The sequence below is a fragment of the Sorex araneus genome, chromosome 1 (assembly GCF_027595985.1).
Source record: "Sorex araneus isolate mSorAra2 chromosome 1, mSorAra2.pri, whole genome shotgun sequence".
NCBI classification, from domain to species: Eukaryota; Metazoa; Chordata; class Mammalia; order Eulipotyphla; family Soricidae; genus Sorex; species Sorex araneus.
Window position 1 is genome coordinate 30,404,859 of NC_073302.1, and position 19,317 is coordinate 30,424,175.

The 19,317-nt window shown below is 34.4% G+C and overlaps 1 protein-coding gene across 1 annotated transcript in view; it reads right to left on the bottom strand.

The window, feature by feature from the left end:
* SMC2 (structural maintenance of chromosomes 2) overlaps positions 1-19,317 on the bottom strand; it is a 41,210-nt gene that overhangs the window by 9,446 nt on the left and 12,447 nt on the right. Inside the window, exons 10-21 of the mRNA XM_004600439.2 lie at positions 18,201-18,434; positions 16,075-16,234; positions 15,404-15,521; positions 14,584-14,722; positions 14,093-14,212; positions 12,467-12,671; positions 10,193-10,328; positions 7,873-7,997; positions 6,544-6,737; positions 4,957-5,100; positions 3,811-4,005; positions 1,005-1,205 (exon numbers count right to left, since the gene is read on the bottom strand). Coding sequence (XP_004600496.1) covers positions 1,005-1,205; positions 3,811-4,005; positions 4,957-5,100; positions 6,544-6,737; positions 7,873-7,997; positions 10,193-10,328; positions 12,467-12,671; positions 14,093-14,212; positions 14,584-14,722; positions 15,404-15,521; positions 16,075-16,234; positions 18,201-18,434 — 1,971 coding nt within the window. The remainder of the gene's footprint in view (positions 1-1,004; positions 1,206-3,810; positions 4,006-4,956; positions 5,101-6,543; positions 6,738-7,872; positions 7,998-10,192; positions 10,329-12,466; positions 12,672-14,092; positions 14,213-14,583; positions 14,723-15,403; positions 15,522-16,074; positions 16,235-18,200; positions 18,435-19,317) is intronic.

Genomic DNA, 19,317 nt, shown 5'->3' on the forward strand with positions numbered 1-19,317 from the left:
GCTTGTATGTATTTTGTACAGGCCATGGGTGTACTGATTAGTTTGTATGTATTTTGTACAAGCCATGTATGTACTGATCAATAATAAACCATTAATATTCAAGAATGAGAAAGGCAGCTGAATTCTTTTTGAAACTTGTAGGCCTTCTTGTTATCATATTTTGCAGTCCAAATTCAAGCTAAAGGCTTCCTTCTACAAATACTTCTTTTAGTGCAAAGTTTTAATAGAGGAATGCAAACCAGCAGGAACTCTGCTATAAAGCAAGATCAAAATATTTACATATTCAACTCTGCTATGTAAAATATATTTTTTATGCAATCCTATGTCAGTAACAGTATAAATTTTGCTTAAACAAAGAGTATAGCCAAAATTTTCAACATACCTGAGTTTATAACCTACCTATATTCTAACTCTAATACTCAAATTTAAATAGAATTTTGCAAGATTAAAAAGAGTGCTATTCCCTATGGGAGCCTCAGGATAGGGACGGCTTTCTCCGTTGGAATGTTTTAGTGATATGGCAGGCTGAAAGTTTTGCTAGGGGAGAGGAAATGGGTAACATTATCCAGTAATAAAGCGTTAAAATAAAACATAAATGCCACACATTTACCAGTTAGTAAAACAATGATTATGTAAGAATCTTAACCATTATCTATAGAATGGTTCTAGTATATAGTGGCTATAGAATTACAGGTGAAGAAACAGATTATCCTATTCGGCAGACTTCCATGTATAAGAAATCATAGAACTGTGAAGAGTTAACATGATCAAATAGTGTTGTTTAGATTTAAACTGAAAATAAGAAAAGAAGTGAACATATTTATGGCAATAGGTAATTATTCAAAGTAGAGCAACTGATGATGTAAAAACAAATTCTTTTTAAAGAAAATACATAGGGAGAAAGGGAACACAAAAGTACTATCTATAGACAGCAAACAAGAGGTCGACTCTAATTGCCTCTGGGGGTTACATTTGGAAGCAGTCAATCATCCAAAATGACTCACCCGCTCTTCAGCCTCTGTCAGTACGTTCATAGCTCTCATGTTGACATTTCTCCCTAATTTCTCCTTCATTTCTTGCAACTTTTGAAGTCTCTGACCGGCTTCTTTGGGGTTATTATTTTTGAAATCATAAGCACTATTTGGTTGGCCAAAGAGGTGCTTTTCAGCTTTAATCCAATCGTAATCTTTCAACATCTTGGATACCTATTATTGCAACATTTAAAAACAGTCTCTTAAATATTTAAGAATATTTCAATTTAAGAATATTTTGAAGAGATACCAATGACTCATTTGAAACAATAAGGCTCATTGTTGACAGGTATGAATATTTTTTATCCAACGGACATACTTTAGAAAGAGTGTATAGGAAAAAAAAAATCTTCCTATTACTTTATATCAGAGGAGCCAACTTGAAGAATTTTTGAAGTATATGTAAAATTTCTACAATAGAATGACATAAAAATCAGATGAGGTTCCTAAAGATTTAATGGAGTTCTTCAAAAACAACTTGTGAAAGTTAAAAATGTTTCTTGGGACTTTGAGAGCTTGGCTACCCACGACTGTGCTCAAGGACTCTCAGCACGTGAGACAAGCGAATGAACCACTGTACTATCTCTCCAGTCAAAAAGTTAAAATTCTTATAGGAACACTGAAGTCTGATTTGGTAAGATCATGAAAGCTTAATCCAGAATTCTAGCTGATTGATTCTCAATTTATAATCTAAAGCCACCCTAAAAACTAACTTCATGTCTCCCTCCCCTACCATCTTCCTTTGATCAGGCAGACAGAACGGTCAGAACCAGCAAACTAGAGTTGACGTGTCAGGAAGATTTTCTTCTACAAAAATTGTTTCAGGTTGGTTCTCAGTGGCACAATCTAATCCTTGTTGGTTTGTCTTTGTTAATGCCATGAATATGGCTTTACCTCCAGGCTCCAAAGTCAAACAACTATTTGTAGTCTTTTCCTTCCTGCTGCTCTGTAAACTCTTTGAAAGGCATTCTGTATACAGTTACTCATACTTTCATTTTTAGTGCCTGGTACGGTACCTGATACTACCAGATATCAAATAAATATTTTAAAGAATACTCCCCCCCAGTTCCACATGTATGTCCCTTTCTTTACCTTTTTAACTATAAACAAAATTCCCCAGCAATGACCAATACTGGCATCTTCAATTACCCAAATCTATTAACAATAAATTTGCTATCATTGTATTCTGGTGAATCCATAGGATAGACTACCTGACTAATGAGAAACCAACAATAAAACATTATTGTTTTGATAAGGCCATAAAAATGTTTTCTATGGGTACAGAGAGATAGTTAAAAGTACTTGTTAGAGATAGATAGGCATTTGCCCTATCCAGGGATGATGTTGTTTCAATCCCTGGTACCACATATGGTCCCCAAACATGCTCATGCTCAGAGTGAACCCGGAGCACAGAGCCAGGTTTAAGCACTGAGCAATGCAAAGACAAGAAAAAAAAAAAAAAAAACCACCAACTCCCCCCTCCCCCAGTATGACCAAAAAGAAAGGTAACTCCTTAATAAAACATCAGATCACACTCTACAAAAACTGACAGTATTGACATCTAATATATATTTCTCTGAGTTCTTTATACTCAACGCGAAACAAGGTAAAGAACATTATCATTACTACTAATACATTGGAAAAGAGTGATGCAGGGTCTCTTGCCCCCGGTCCTGGCTGTTTTCCCTGGGGTCCCTAGGAGGGGGTGGGTTGAGTTTCCTTCCCCACCCTGAACAGAGCCCTGGCAGTTGAAGACCTCTGGAACCGAATCATACCCATGCTCAAGGCCCCTCTCCACACGTTTGAACAAGCCTCATGCATGAAGGAACCGGCAGAGGAACCCAGATGTGCGAGACCCAGGGCCGAGATCTCCAAGGCTGCTTGGATCAGGACTGGGCCTCTTCCACCCAGATTCCCCATTTTCCAGTAGCTAGACAGTCACATCCAGAAAATGCCTCCTGCGCCATGTAATCCCATAAACGGCCAACATCCAGAGACTATAAAACCAAGCTCCCAGACATCTGATAGCTTAGTTCTCCCTCTTAGAGAACCTGGCAAGCTACCAAGAGTTTATTGCCTGCAAAGGGAAAAGCTGGGCAAGCTCCCCATGGCGTATTCATATGCCAAATACAGTAACAAAGATAGGTCTTATTCCCCTAGCCCTGAAGAGCCTCTAATGCGGCACCATTGTAAAGGATGAGTAAAGAGAGGTTGCTAAAATCTCAGGACTATAATGAATGGAGATGTTACTGGGCCGGTTCAAGCAAATTGATGATCAACAGGATGACAGTAATACAGTGAATATATTGGTAATTAGTTCTGTGAACATCTGGAAATTAAAAAATGACCCTTCCATGAAATCTACTAATTACATAATTTAAAAAAATCTTAAAACTGGGGCTGGAGCAATAGCACAGAGGGTAGGGCGTTTGCCTTGCATGCGGCCAACCTGGGTTCAATTCCTAGCATCCTATTTGGTCCCCTGAGCACCGCCAGGGTTAATTCCTGAGTGCAGAACTAGAAGTATGACCTGTGCATTGCCAGGTATGACGCAAAACGCAAAAACAAAAACAAAAAACCCTTAAAACTTTTTAAACTATCATGCCATTTTGTAAAATGGTCATTGACAAGCAGTTTATCTAATTGTAAACCTCAAAATTATGTTAAGCAGTAGTTCTACCATTTGTCCTCAGGTCTTTATTGAACAGTTAATCAGAATATCTCAACAACCCAAAAGCAAAAATTTGATTAATGGGAAAAATTAATATGATAAACGTGCCTTTGCAGCAGCATCCTCAGCTTCTCGTTTATGCTTACTGATGTTGTGATCCAGTTCCTTAATTTTAAGTTGTGAATCATTGTTTTGCTCCTTATGTTTTGCTACTTCTGAATACTTATTTTTAATGACATGGTCTTGTGCTGTTATCACTTCTTTTTGCTTGGCTACTTCTTCTTGAGCTTTAGTCACTGCCTCCTAAAGTAATCAGAAGAGAAAGAAAATACAAAAACAATGCAACATGGAGATTTATTTCACTAGGAGAGCATATAACAAACTTCTGGAAAAGTGCTGATTTACACGTCCATGGTCACCTATCCTTTGTCATTTTACATTTCCCTTAATGTGACCAATAAATTCACACAAGGGAAAATTTGTAATACTAGTTAAAAGGGCATAGGAGGCAGTTTTCAACTAAATCTAGTTTTCTACAGAAAGTAAGAAAAGAGAATCTAGAAGAGTAATGCATAACCTAACAGAAATATATACATTTTGATTTTGTAGAAGCATTTTGATGCTGTATCTTCAAAAAAGTTAGAACTGATCTGCAATTAATTTGGATTTGGATATACTAAAAACAAACAAAAATTAACCACAAAGAAAATCAAGAGGAAAGATTAAATTTTGAAAACACGCCGTAACAATGATCATCTCAAGAATCATCCTAACTTACATTCATTTCCTTGCTGTGATAGTGAAATGTTTCTCCCTTGCTGTCTGCAATAATTACTATGAGGCTACTCTAGAAAGGGGCTTTACTACCCGAGTCTAGCATGTTCTTCTCAAAGCAAGTCTCTCAGGTGCACGAGCAGTGGGAGCTAAGTGGCATGTACACAGGATAGAGCTCTGTGGGAGCTCCCCTTAGAACTCTTGATTGCTTCACCACCACTGGCCCACTTATATCTTCTCTAACTGATTCAGTTCTCAGCACTGCCTCAGCCCTGTTATTAATAAATTTCTTACAGAAACTCTGCCTACTCAAACTGTTTCATTTTTGTCTTCTGAGTAGACTCAGACTATAATAATAAGCAGTATTTCATAACTCTTTTAAGATCAGTACTCATTGCAGAGTCCTAAAGTCCAACATCTTCAAAACCAATTTCCTAAGTAGTTACCATTTGCAGTTTCTCCAATGTCAGTATATCTTACCTTATTTTTAGCTACTTCAGCAGCCATTACTTCAATCTGACCTTCATAGGATTTGATAGCTTCATTTACAGCTTCAAGCTGTTGTTTATACGATATATGCTCTCTTTTGAGCTCTTCCAGTTCCAGAGTGATAGCTTCAACTTCCTGTAAGAATAATTTGGGGGCACTTAATTAGCTATTAAATACCAAAAAGAAATGTTTGCAAAATCAGTAAAATTCTTGTGTATTAAGATTCACAGGTGAGTTATGCTTACTCAACTTCCAAAAACTCACATAAGCTGGTTTTCCTAAGAAAGGAAGAAAACTGTTGTCTTCCTATACTTATAAAAATAATGAGAGGGGCGAGAACGATAGTACAGAGGGTAAGGCATTTGCCTTGCATGTGGCCAACCTGCATTCGATCCCTGGCATCCGATATTGTCGCCAAGCGTCCAAAAAACATACAACACACACACACACACACACACACACACACACACACACACACACACACACAGAGGGGGGCTGGCAAGACAGTACAGCAGCAGGTAAGATGCTTTCCTTGCACAAGGCTGACCAGGTTTTGATTCCGGGCACTCCATAGTCACCTGAGACCAACCAGGAATAATCCCTGAGCACAGAACCGAGAGTAACCTGTGAATATTGTTGGGTATAGCACAACAAGCCCCTCCTCCCAAGGCTAAATAAAATGATGACAAATATATGGAGAATTCTGGGATTCAAAGAATTCTGCATAAATTCCTCTAACATTTTATGGACCCTCTTCAACTTATAAGCTTATGCCCTGATTGTAAGCTGAAAATAATGTAAAATGAAAATACTAATTTAATTTGCCTGCAAGACATTATCACACCATAGTCCCTACTAAACACAAGTGATTTCATGCCACTAAAAAGGAAAAAAATCCAAGTTTTTAAGATCCCAGTTTCTATCCCCAAAAGAAAAAAAAAACTTGGCAGCCTTCTGTACTAAGATATGAGTAAAGTTTGTTTTAAAAACATGAACATCCAATGTCAAGATATTAGTTTCTAAATTTTCTTTCATCCCATTATAAACTTCATACCACTAAAAAGACTATTTAATGACAGAATCACATGTGGGTTAAAAATATGACCACAAAGAAAAGTAGGTTTAAGTAAAATTGTACAGAGCAATGATTGAGAGCATAGCCTACGGACAGAAACATCGAAGTGAAATTCCAGCTCTGGGACTATTCAAATGATAGAATCAGATACCATCACTTTACAACTAAGTGGAACTTTGTCAACATCACTTTCTTTTACATCACTTACCCATACACATTTGAGGCAACTTAGCTTTTTCTGTAAAATTAACATATATGTATATGTTATAGGTTATGTGTTATAACCTGTAACATATACATATACTCAACCTATATGAGTGTATATGACACTCAGATACAGGATTTTTGAAGAAGCATGTATTTTGTTGATGCTTAGGATGGACAACTAATTTCTTAGAAACAAAATTTACTTTCAGATTCTGTGATAAGGCCAGTCAATGATACTCTATCACTTTCAGCTTTATGTTGATATTAAGAGACTGTTTTAATATAAAGAAAATTACCTGCTGTTTTTCTTTCATTTTCTTGCTAGAAGCATCTGCTTTCGTTTTGGCATTATCTAGTTTTTTCTGTGCATCTTTCAGTTCTTTCTCTCTTTCGGCCTCTGCATTTTTCATTTTATTCTCTAGTATTGCATATTTTTCTTCTGCCTTTTGTTGAACTTCTTTGGTGTTCTTTAATGTTTCCTCACTTTCCTCTGCATCACAAAGTAGGCAAATGTGGCTAAATGAGGTCTTCCAAGTATTGAGTTACAGATAATGGCTTACAAAATCAAGTAAATGGTCTGTAAAGTTAACAGCTAGAGATTTTTAAAAATTTATTCCAACCATATTTAAAAAATAGTATGTAGAAGCTCAGATATTGACTAAGAGCCAATATATATATATACACACATATAAATGTATATATCATCTAATGATTTATAAAGAAATTACAATCATATGCTCTTCAATAACATAAATATGAGCTACAACATACCCACTAGTAGCAGCCTATTAAAAAGTTACAAACCATTTTTTTTAATACACTTTGATGCTTTGTTCCCCTAAACAAGTTTATTCTATGCTCTTTGCTCATTACTTTTATTCATAGAATCTTTTATACTGAAACCATGAAGATACTTTGGAAGAAGCACATAAAATTATATCTAAATAGACTAAACAATAAAATAGGACAGAATAAATATATTGCTGGCAAAACTGACACAACATGAAAACCAGAACTACGGCACAATTGCCCATACTACTTTCATTACAAAATATTTGTGGAAATTGGTATGCAATATTGCTCTATGAAACAAATAATAAAAAAATCATATAATTTGATTACAATGTAAGACGGATTCTTAAAATTAGGAAAAAACACAGCTATAAAATTATTTTAGACCAAATTAAAAGAACATAATTCAAAAGATCTTTGTAAAGCTGATAACCTATAGGAAATTAAAACTTTAAAGCCTGAAATTAAAAATATATATATAAACAACAGAAAAATGGGCAAAGGAAAAAAAGTCACTGAAATAGAAATAAAAAGCTCTGATAAATATGATAAAAAAGATTACAAACTTCACCAGCAATCTGGCAGTTGCCAATTAAAATGCTAATGCACCATCTTTCACAGTCATAAACCGAAGAATTCTAAGTCACCAAACATTACAAAAAAGCAATGTGGAAAAATGCCATTATTTGAGGACTAATTGTATATTGGTACAAGTCTGCCACTTCAATAACAATATGTAATAATTAAAAAAATTATTACATTACAGAGTAAGATCTTCTAAATCCTAAAGTAAGCAGTATGAACAGATTAAATGCAATATATTTTCAGCTTACCAATGATTTTTTTAAGAGCATCTAATTCTTCTTGTTGCTTATGATATGAGCTTTGCTGGAGCTTGGTTTGTAATATATCTGCTTCCTCAGTTTTCATTTCCCACTGCTGCTTTAGTTGGCGATATCTTAGGGGGGAAAAAATTATCACTGTTTATCTGGTGTTTGGGATGCACTCAAACTATAAGTTCTAACCTAAAATAAACTAGTATGCAATGTAAATAATATACTACTGGTCACAGGGCAGTTAAAAAATTGTTTTTAAATTTAAAAAAATTAAAAAATGATGGTGTTCAAGTAAAGTTAATGTACCTCACCACCACCAAAGTGCCAAAGACACGCTACCACTGTCCCTATGTCTCCTCTAGTCTGCCTCTGCATAAGAATGAGGTTCTATATGCATGTATCAGTATGGTCCCTTGTAGCCCTGAGCACATCAGAGTGTAGATCAAAACCCAAAAAAAACATAATCTGTCCTTCTGATCCTTACCAAAAGAAAATTCTGTAAGAGCTATCCTATGCAGAACTGATTAATAATATGTAACAATCATATAAAATTTCAAAAATTGGTTAATATCTGTCACTGTCACTGTCATCCCATTGCTCATCAATTTGTTCGAGCGGGCACCAGTAACATCTCTCATTGAGACTTATTGTTACTGTTTTTGGCATATCCAATACGCACGGGTAGCTTGCCAGGCTCTCTGAGAGGGGCGGAGGAATTGAACACAGGTTGGTCAAGTGAAAGGCAAAAGTCCAACCGTTGTGCTATTGCTCCAGCCCAGTTAATATCTATTTTCAAATATTTTGGAAAAAAAAACCACCATATTTAAGCAAATATCGAACTAAAACAGCAGCAATGTATTTTTCTTATAAACCCTGCAATTCTGCCTGTTCAACAAGGTAATTTCTTTGGTAGGTATCTAAATACAGATGCAGAGAAAATTTAAGTTATTATAAATAAGGTAGCTTATCCCTATTAAAAAATCATTAAATTTGAAGAAAAACAAAATGCAATTTATATAAAAAAAAAAGAGTACTTATTCTAGCCTGTTATTATTTGACATCAATTAAAACTGTCATTTACAACAGTCACTTAGAAATGTAGATTTTTAAATTTGAAAAAAATATGTACGGTATCTTCTTGCTATGGTCTATGAAAATATAGCTTTCCTTGATCCTTCTTTGTTTTAAAAAATCTATTTCCTTTCCACGACCTCAGTGCCGCAATTCATCGTCAAAAATACTCATAAACAAAATTAACAGTGCTAAGCCAAATGTGACTATAAAAATGACTCACCAGAATTTCCACATCACAAAAAACATTTTGTTACCTTTGTCTCATGGAAAAAGCTCATTCATTGACATTTAAAATTCAGCATTATAAATTCTGAATGCTTAATTTAAATCTCCAGACCCCACTCACCTTCAGAGGGATGAAACAATTACATTAAACTTTCCAGTATTTTCATGAGTTGTGGCATTATTACTACTTAAAACTTGAAAAAAGTAAGAAATCTTCTCTGGGTTCAGAGAGGTAGTACAGGAGTTAGTAACAGGTGCTCACCTTACATATTGTCGACCCAGGTTCCATCCAGTTCCCTTAGCCCCTTTAAGAGCAATCCCTAATACCTACGTGTGGCTCAAACAACCCATTTCCCAGTTCACAAAACAAAACAAAACAAAAACAACAACTTCCAAATACCCACATGACTGGTTCACTCACATTTTTCAAGTGTTTCCTTCAATGATTATCTTTTCAAATAAACCTTTTCTTATTATTCACTCTAAAATTTCAACATGGTGAAATCATACTGTTCTGGATAGTTCATATCTCCCCTATTTTAACAACTTGGCATCTTTTACATATGGCAATAATTCAGCTTTATTACGTGCTTCTCCAATTTTATGAAAATGAGATAAATACACTGGTCAATTCACAGGTCTATCCCTTGGCATACAGGCATTAGCAGTGAAAAAATAGCAACTGATAAAATGAAGTTATAAAAAAGTGACATGGCTCCAGTATTGAAAAGAACTGAAAAATACACTAAGGCCTATATCATAAACAAACAAGAACTAATATGGAAAAATACATATAATATGGCACTTATACCCACAAAGAAGAAACAGTGCTTTCATACAAATTTTAGCAGTGGCTGTCTAAAAACAGACCTCTGTGGGCAGCCTAGTGATATGTATTATCTACAAGACAGCTACATATGTCATTTGTATTTCCTTAAAAGTAATTTTTCTTGCATTTTCTACCATCAAATTTTATGTCCATTTTCTCTGAAAAACATGGAATCAACAGAAATCTTACTTTTCAGCTGTGTTTTTAAGACCTGCTAATTCTTCTTCTAAAGCCTGTAGCTCATTCTCCTTGATCCTCAGCTCATCTTGAACATCTTTGAGTTCTCGAAATTTCGTTAAAGTTGAAGCTGCCTGAGATCGAGCACCTGATGATGGAATTTGGAAACAGGCCTTGCAGAGTAAGTCATCACAGAATAAAAGCTCTCTAGGAAAATTAAACTTTAGATGAGTTAACGGAAAATCTACTCATTAAGCTTCTGAAGTTACAGAGGTCATCACATGAATTTTTTAAAAGCAATTATTGCTGAAGTTGTGCTCATTAAGAGAATTTAGCAAAATAAAAAAAAATAGCCAGAAGAAACATCACTTGATACTCAAAATATACAAACTGGAAAGAAACACATTAAGTAGATGAGATGGACTATTTGTTTACTCAGAAGAAATACTGCCCTGCCTAAGGTCCCATTCCTCTCTGGGCCCATTTTCCTCCCACTAATGCTGAGTCCTGGCTGCGTGATTTGCTCTGAGCAATGAAATCTGACTCTTCTGAAAGTAAGCTTTAAAATGCAGTACATGTAATTCACATTTTTTAAAAATAATTTTATATATAATCCTCGATTTTCATGAGAAAAATGCAAAATGCATTCAAGAAAAGAATTATTTCTCCTTTAGTGAGGGTCACAGAATGAGAATCACCTGGGAGAGGTGCCACAGGATATGGTTCAGTTCTGGAATAAACTTGCAATAAGCCACCAGAGATTTGTCTACTGTCCTTTACAAGCTCTGTGAGCACGGCAAATTAGTTTCTCTTTAGAAAGAACTAGACTCTAAGGCAATGAGGGGTTAAGTGTTGTTAGCAAGAAAATGCTGTATATTTAATGGGAGAATTCGATCTTCAACTAACAATGCTCTCATGATTCTTTTGTTAATAAGACATGTAACTAAATATTACTCGTAACAAAGAATTTCAAATTTTTTTCAAATCAAATCTAAACTGTTCTTGGTATTTAAAAAAATCTAAAATGTTCTTTGTATTTAAAAAAAAAATTACTCTATCTTGTAATTGCAAACATTACTTGACTGTGTATTTGGGATCTTACCCTGGGTTATGGAATTCATTTCACTGACTACTGTTTTTTGGCCTAGAAATCTATTAAACAACCTAACATTAAACCTCCTACAAATGAATTGCAAACGAACAAACAAAACTCAAAATTAACAGAAAGAATGAAATCACAAAGATCAGAGTAGAAAGAACAATAAAGCTAAATAAACACTGCTTCTTTTGAAATGAACTGATATACTGAAATATATTTCCCTATCTTTACAGACAAAAAGGACTTAAAAATAAATCTAAATAAGCAAGATTTTATAACTGATACTAGAGAAATATAAAGTTACATAAGAAACTGCTACATTTAAATACTAAAAAGTATCACAAAATTTTTCTAAGTATACACTGCAAGAAACATTACCACCTGTAACTGATGTATAACAATTATAACTTAATTTAAAAAAAGACATTAGATCTGTTATCTCAAAATGTATTACAGAGCACAAACTCTTAAGTGAGAGGACCTGATTTAATTTCAGTGCTTTCTCATGTATTGGTTACCTAATCATACCTAATCATGGTTGTAACTTCTACAACTATGTATTTTAGTTGATAGAAATAAGCCTAGCTTCTGTACAAGGCTATTAAAGAAGAGCTAAAATAATTAAGGCCCTTATGATAGCATGACAAAAATATCCTGTATCTGCACTCATCATTTATGGTTACTGAGACCTTAAACTGTAAATACGACTGAGAATTTTATTTTAATCATAATTTTAAGTTATTAGCTAAAAGCAAAAAGCCATAAGTAGCTAGTATACATTAGTCTAACAGCACTGCCTGGCACACAGTAAGTACTATTTAATGCTTCTTATTACCTAATCGTTTGACATATGTCTGAAAGGACTACAGCAAGGAAATGCCTCATTGTCTAATATCTTTTTTAAGGCACTACTGTTCCATTTCAAGAATTGTTTTACTTTTAACAGAAACACAGATTAGAAGATTTTTTTCTGCCATGACTATAACATCCTGATAATCATGAAGCAAAAGGAAAAAGGAGCAAAAAGAAACAAAATTACTGAAGTAAAAGAAAATGACTGTTTGGAGAACAACAGCATTATAAAGTAATAATATAATTTAATATTAATAATTTGTTACTCATTAAAAGAAGCCTGCAAAGTAATTCACCACAGCAGAATTAGAAGGACAAAATTCAGTACAACCTACCTCCACTTAATGTCCCATGCGGATCAAACACTTCACCTCCTAGAGTTACAGTTCGAGTCATTATTCTTTTATCAAAAGCCACTTTTTTTGCATTATCCATACTGTCACAAACAAAAGTCGTTCCAAAGACAAATTCCATTGCTTTCTTCAGTTCTGGTTTGTATTCCACAAGTGAAAGAGCCACATGAACATTGTTGGGGCCCACCTGTAGGAAAACAACAGAGTGCACATTACTCCTTTCTCTTTAAACACATTTTATACGACAGTGGAAACTCAAGTAATATTTGTACGAAAAGCCTTTTTGAACTTTGGAAAACCCAGTTTTAGAAAAATAATTCAGGTTCAAACACTGCGAGATCTATCAGACATTATGAAAATTTCTATCAAATTCTAAAATACAAAATAGACTGCATAGACACAAGTTTCTAAATTGGATCAACACAAAGCATAGTTACGGTTATGAGTAATTGGTTGTTTTATTGTGAATCTTTGAATATATGTCATTCAAATTAAACACGCCAGAGCTACCACCTGCCAATTACAAAAATTCAAATACTAATAATTAAAAGCAAAAAAACTTTTTAAACTAAATCATTATTCTGACCGAACTGGCTCTCTCCTCTTAACGTTTTGATACTGAGTACCGCTGCCCACCTTTCTAGAACTAAGTAGCTTGGCCACAATAGCAGAAATCACAAAGAAGGCAATTTTAAGTAAAATCTATTCTTAGCATCACATTTTAACGTAATTCCTAAAAAATGAGCCTAAGAATCAAAGTGGAAATACTTTTCTTGTCCCTTAAAATTCTGATTTACCTCTAACATTGGCACTTCTCCAAAAGCGGAAATAATTTTCTAAGGTTCACAGACCACTAATGATTTTACTACGTAAAGGAAGTACACAAAATACCATCTTTCACTTATTCTATATATATCCTCCTACTCTTGATCATGTAACTATACTTTGGAATCGTTTTCAAGGAAGCTGAACTTCAAGAGATACAATATCCATCCCAACAACTGCCGGGTTATTCTGATCAGCTGCTCTGTATGCTAAAGGTTACAGGACACATCTTTAACAGAGAAACATCATTGCTATGTGATGGAGACTTTCCATAATATTTGTGGCTGTAAGAAATGTATGTATGTCTGGAACGAAAATGAAAACTAAGGAATCCTGGTATTTAAATGTATGTTCTATAAATCTAGCTCTTAAAAAACTCAAAAATTTTAAAATCCCCTGATATTCACAGACTTGATTTAAAGTTTAAAGACATTTAAAAGCCAGAGAAATGGTATAGGAGTTAAGCGCTTGCCTTTCACGTGCTGTCCCAGTTTGACCCTCTGCACCACCAGAAACCACCCCTAGACTCAGAGCCAGGAGAAGCCCCCACACACCATCAAGTCTGGCTCACATCCCAACCCAGGCAAGGAGTAAAAAAAGGTAATATAATTTTAAACGCTATGGGAGTTCTAGCCAACATTTATATTTTTTTTATCTAATTTCATATAAAGCAAGTTAATGTACTGTACCTGAAATTTTGTGCATATGAATGTAATTAAATAACACAAGATAAATGTCTTTAACTTAAAAAGAGATTATAAAGACAAAACAAATAAAACTTACAAGATTTTGAGCAATCCTCAGAGTTTCTGGAGCAATACATCTGGCTGAAATTTTATTGAGTGGAATTATTGTGTATCGACGCTTCAGTTCCCCCTTTTCCAGTAGTTTTTTCCCAGTAATCTAAGATATTGTTCAATTGAAATTAAAATATATATATTAATGATGACAAAAAAACATTCAAATGGAAAGCATTAAAATCTTGGGAACCCATAATTAAATAAATGTGAAGTGTCTTCTATCCCAAACAATAGGAAAAAAAAATCTAAGATCAATAATTTGCATTTAGCACTAACTGCATGAGTAAGCATAAAATCTCTGCAATAGTTGGTCAAATATAATAAAATCATGAGAAATCAAAAACTGATTAATTTTATCATGTAAGATAAGCAAACTTAGAAGCTTAAGAAGCTTAAGATAACGCCCAATTATTCTAGTAACACATGACTTTTGAGGCAAAACAAACAAATTCTCTTTAATTAAGACCAACTGACCTCTGTATCTACAACAACATTGTAGAGTCTTTCCCCAGCCACCAATTCCAAAGCTGTGGTTGCAGAAGTGTCTTTCACACTAATCAGGGAAGCCACAAGTCCTTTCACACAATTTCTATTCCAGTTCTTCTCTGGGTCCCTGAAACAAAAAAGTAGACAAAAATTAATTTTTGATTAAAAAAATAAAAGAAATTGTACTTACTTGTTAAGAGCTGTTACTGACAATACATTAACTCCAAAGCAAAAGCAGAAACTATTCAGTTTTGACAAACAACAAAAAAAAGTGTCCCAGATGACAAATCAGCTATTGGCTTTAAAATAATCAGACCTTTCAGTATGTATGTTTTCAATGTAAAAGGAAAAACTGTTGTTCTAATCGTTGTAATACACAATTTCCTTATATAGTGCATGGAAAATGCACATAACAAAGTTGTTTTATAATGTTTATATATTTTCAACTGATTAAATTTTCCTATTTTGGTTTTAAGAGTAGTAATATTAGTTGTCATTCGTTTTCAGAAGAATTTCTCAAATTAATACTTGAAACATTTTCATGTCCAAATTTTCACATCCAAATCCTCATGCCAGAGGATGGTCTTTATTCCATTAAAATTCAAACTTTAGGGCCGGAGCGATAGCACAGCGGGGAGGGCATTTGCCTTGCACGTGGCCGACCCGGGTTCGATCCCCGGCATCCCATATGGTCCCCCAAGCACCGTCAGGAGTAATTCCTGAGTGCAAAGCCAGGAGTAACCCCTGAGCATCGCTGGGTGTGACCCAAAAAGCAAAAAAAAAAAAAAATTCAAACTTTAAATCTTACCTGTATGCAAATCGAAGATTGGGGAATCTGGCCAAAAGAGAGTCATATGTTTCCTTCAACCTACTGATATCACGAGACAGCTGCCTGCGCCTTTCTAGGAGGTTCTCCTCTTTATTTTCTAAACAGCAATCATAAGAAAATTGGAAACAAGTTTTAACAACTTAGGTATTCTACGGGCTGGAGAATAATATTAGTAACCTCTATTTTCAAAACATTTCTAGAAGCAAAATACAAACCATCTAGTATACAAGAAAAAACTAGCTTAACATTCAAATTTCTATCAAGTGTCAAGTAAACATCACTTCCAATAAAAAATGCAATCTTCACTCTAAGAAACAATGAATTGAAAACTTAAGAACAGAAACATACAATGAGTTCTGGGTCTTCATGTGGCACTTCTGAATGATTGAAATTGGAATAGCTCAGTGATAAACTTTCAAAAATGCAAAAAACCATTATGCTTAGATACTTTTACAGATATCGTTTTACGGATATCATATTTATTACTTTTACATATTAGATACTTTTACAGACTGCATTTACAGATATCATATTTACCAATATCCAAAAGGGTAAAATAATTTATCCTGCTTGTTATCTCCTTTAAGTTAGGTTCTACCTACAATCATTTTATGGTAATAATTTATAATCTTATATCTTTAAAAGCAAACCTTCATAATTTAGTTTTTTCATTTCAATTTCAAGTTTTTCTTTAAGTTTCTTCACAGTTTCTAAGGCATCTTGATCTTTCCTGTAACCACTATCCATTTTCTTTACTTCAGCTTGTTTGGTCTTTAATTCTTGTTGGGCATGTTTCAACTTCATCTGGGCCTATAACAGAAAAAAATTAACATATTATGTAAGGTAGTCAAGTGATTAAACTTAAATGCTAGTGATTAAATGGCCAAGAATTAGATTGGTTTAATAAAAAATACGTCTTTTAGTTTGTATTTTTGCTTTTTGGGTGATATCCGGTGATGCTCAGGGGTTGCTCCTGGCACTGTGCTCAGAAATTATACCTGGCAGTGCTCTGAGGACCATATGAGATGCTGGGGACCAAACCCGATTTGCCGCACGCAAGGTAAATGCCCTATGTGTTCTTACTATCACTCTGGCCCCCGAATAAGCATGTTTTGAAATCTGTTTGGTCTACTGGATTATTATTTTTTTGGCCTTTCACAGGCCTAATCTCTAGTACCCCAGATAGTCCCCTGGGTCCCACCAGGTATGATATCTATGCACCGCCAGGTGTGACACTGATAGTATAAACTAATATATTAATTATAATAAATCATGAAATAATTTGCAATTGAAGTTCATATTTTTGATATTGATTAAACAACATTAAGGTTAAAAACCTGTGTAAGGAAAATGTCATTAGCTGATTATGTTCTTTTTAAAAAACATATAAAGTTAGAAATCACAATTCTAAGTCCATTAAGCACTTAGATGTACATATTTATATTTGTGTATCTTTGTGACTATTGATTTGACAGTGGAGAAATTGTATTGAGCAATACGGTTATATAGAAAAGGAAAGTAAACTGATAGAATCATTCAGATGCTGAAATTGAAATTTCAGGAGTCTGAAAACAACTGAGCACTGTTTTTTAAAACCATGAACTAATATTCTAAGATATATAAGGTATATCCTCCCCCTAAAACTGAATAAAGTATAAAGTGTATATATATATATATATATATACACATACATATTTCCCTAGTTCCATATAAAATCACAACATGAAAAAAATTAAAGAGAACATAATGTATTTTTACGACTGACTTAATGCATTTTATGAACTATCACATCTTTCAATTAAAATGTTGCATGTAATAGAATATGGGCTGGAGCAATAGCACAGCAGCAGGGCGTTTGCCTTGCATGTGGCCAAGCCAGGCTTGATTCCTCCACCCCTCTCGGAGAGCCCAGCAAGCTGAGTGTAACTCGGCCGCATGGCAGAGCCTGCCAAGCTACCCATGACGTATTCGATATGCCAAAAACAGTAACAAAAAGTCCCGAAATGGAGACATTACTGGTGCCCGCTCAAGCAAATCAATGAGCAACCAGATGACAGTGACATATAATAGAATTCTTTATATAGGATTAGCATAAAAACACCTATATCCACTTTTAAAGACGAACCCCTTTTTAGTTATCTAAACTTACTCATTTTTAATTCATTTTTATTTAAAGACAAGATCTATGTACCTATAGTTTCCTTTCTGCCATCAAATGCTTGTGCTCATAGGACCTTCAACTGTGAAAATAGCTAAACAAACATGAAAGCCATTAAAATAAATTGTAAGTTGTTCAAGACAATAAAAATTGCAGAAAAGTCAAAGACTGGAGTGGGAGTACATAGGAGGGAGACGCATACAAGGAAGGTAAGAAGTTTTAGAAATAAATAGGTGATAGGTATAAAAATGAAGAGGGCTTTTTTTGTTTTCATGTTAAAGCTCTAGGCATCAACTTTACATAAATAAAAACAGCAGAATCAAAATGAGAATAAATGATCCAATTTCCAGTATTCAATACTGGAATGATGCTAACTAAATATTTACTGTACTTCAAATTCCAATTAACCTAAAAGGTGCTTTGTTTTGAGCATATTAGTAAATTAATTCCATCAGTATTTAGCAACTACCTTGTTTAAATTAAGCAGCAGAATAAAAATAAGCAAGTTACTAAAGAGTGAAGTAACAATTTTCAGTATTTTATAATAATAACCATAACTTAAAACAACTTCTTGAAAAATGAATTAATTAAATTATACTAACAGCGCTTAATATTTACCTGTTTGGCTTCTGTCTGAGCTTTACTTATGTCATTTTTACAGGTCATCATTTGACCAGCAAGAGTTGCTTCTGCTCCATCTTCATTGCTGGAAAGGCCAGCGGAAACAGCATTAAAGTGCTGCTGTGCCACAGCCAAAGCTTCCGCATCTTTACTGCTCGCTTCCTGAAGGGCATTCAGTCCATCTGTTATCTTTTTCACCTCTTTTTCTTTTGCTGCTAAAGTTTTTGAATCCTAGGAAGAATTTAGGAATTTACGAAGAATTTCAGATGGGAAATTTACTGTATTTTTAGAAAACATTAATTTTACCTTTATAGATCATCAGATTTCATAGCAATTTGAAGAAGGCATGAAGATAATTTAAGTTATGGTAACCTTATGCTGTGTGGGTCTTTTTTCAGGAGAGGGGAGATTTCCTGGTCATACTCTCTTATGCAACAACTCATCTGCCACTATTTTGTTGGAATCACCCTTAAGATAAATACATAAAATTTTGGGAATTCTCTCACACCCTTTTCTACTACATTTATCCAAGCACCAGACTAATATTTTTACTGCACAGATTCCCTATTTCTTCCCTTTATCTTTATCTTCGAAGCAGAATAGTCCAATTAAAACATTACAAATGTCACTATCCTGCCCAACTCTAGCAACTTACCTGATAAAATCCTTCCACATTTGTTGTAAATCACCCTATATCCCATTACCTTTCTACAGCCCTAGTTGTTAGTAACAACCACTCCTTACTTCCCCAGTACAGCTGATATTCTTTTGACTGGAAAAACTACTCCCCACCCCCAAAGCCTCCCAATTTATCTCCAGAGCTCTCTTGATCTCCCGTGGGTCTTACGAGAAACCATCTTCTAAAAGGTAACTTCAACAGCTACCTAGTTTAAAATCCAGATTCCCCAACATTGTCAAAATGGCAATACTCCTCAAAGCATTATACAGATTCAACGCAAAGATACCCATGACATACTTCAAAGGAATGGATCACGCAATCTTGAAATTCATATGGAACAATAAACGCCCACGGATAGCTAAAACAATTCTGGGGGAAAAGATGATGGGAGGTATCACCTTACCCAACCTTAAACTTTATTACAAAGTGGTAACA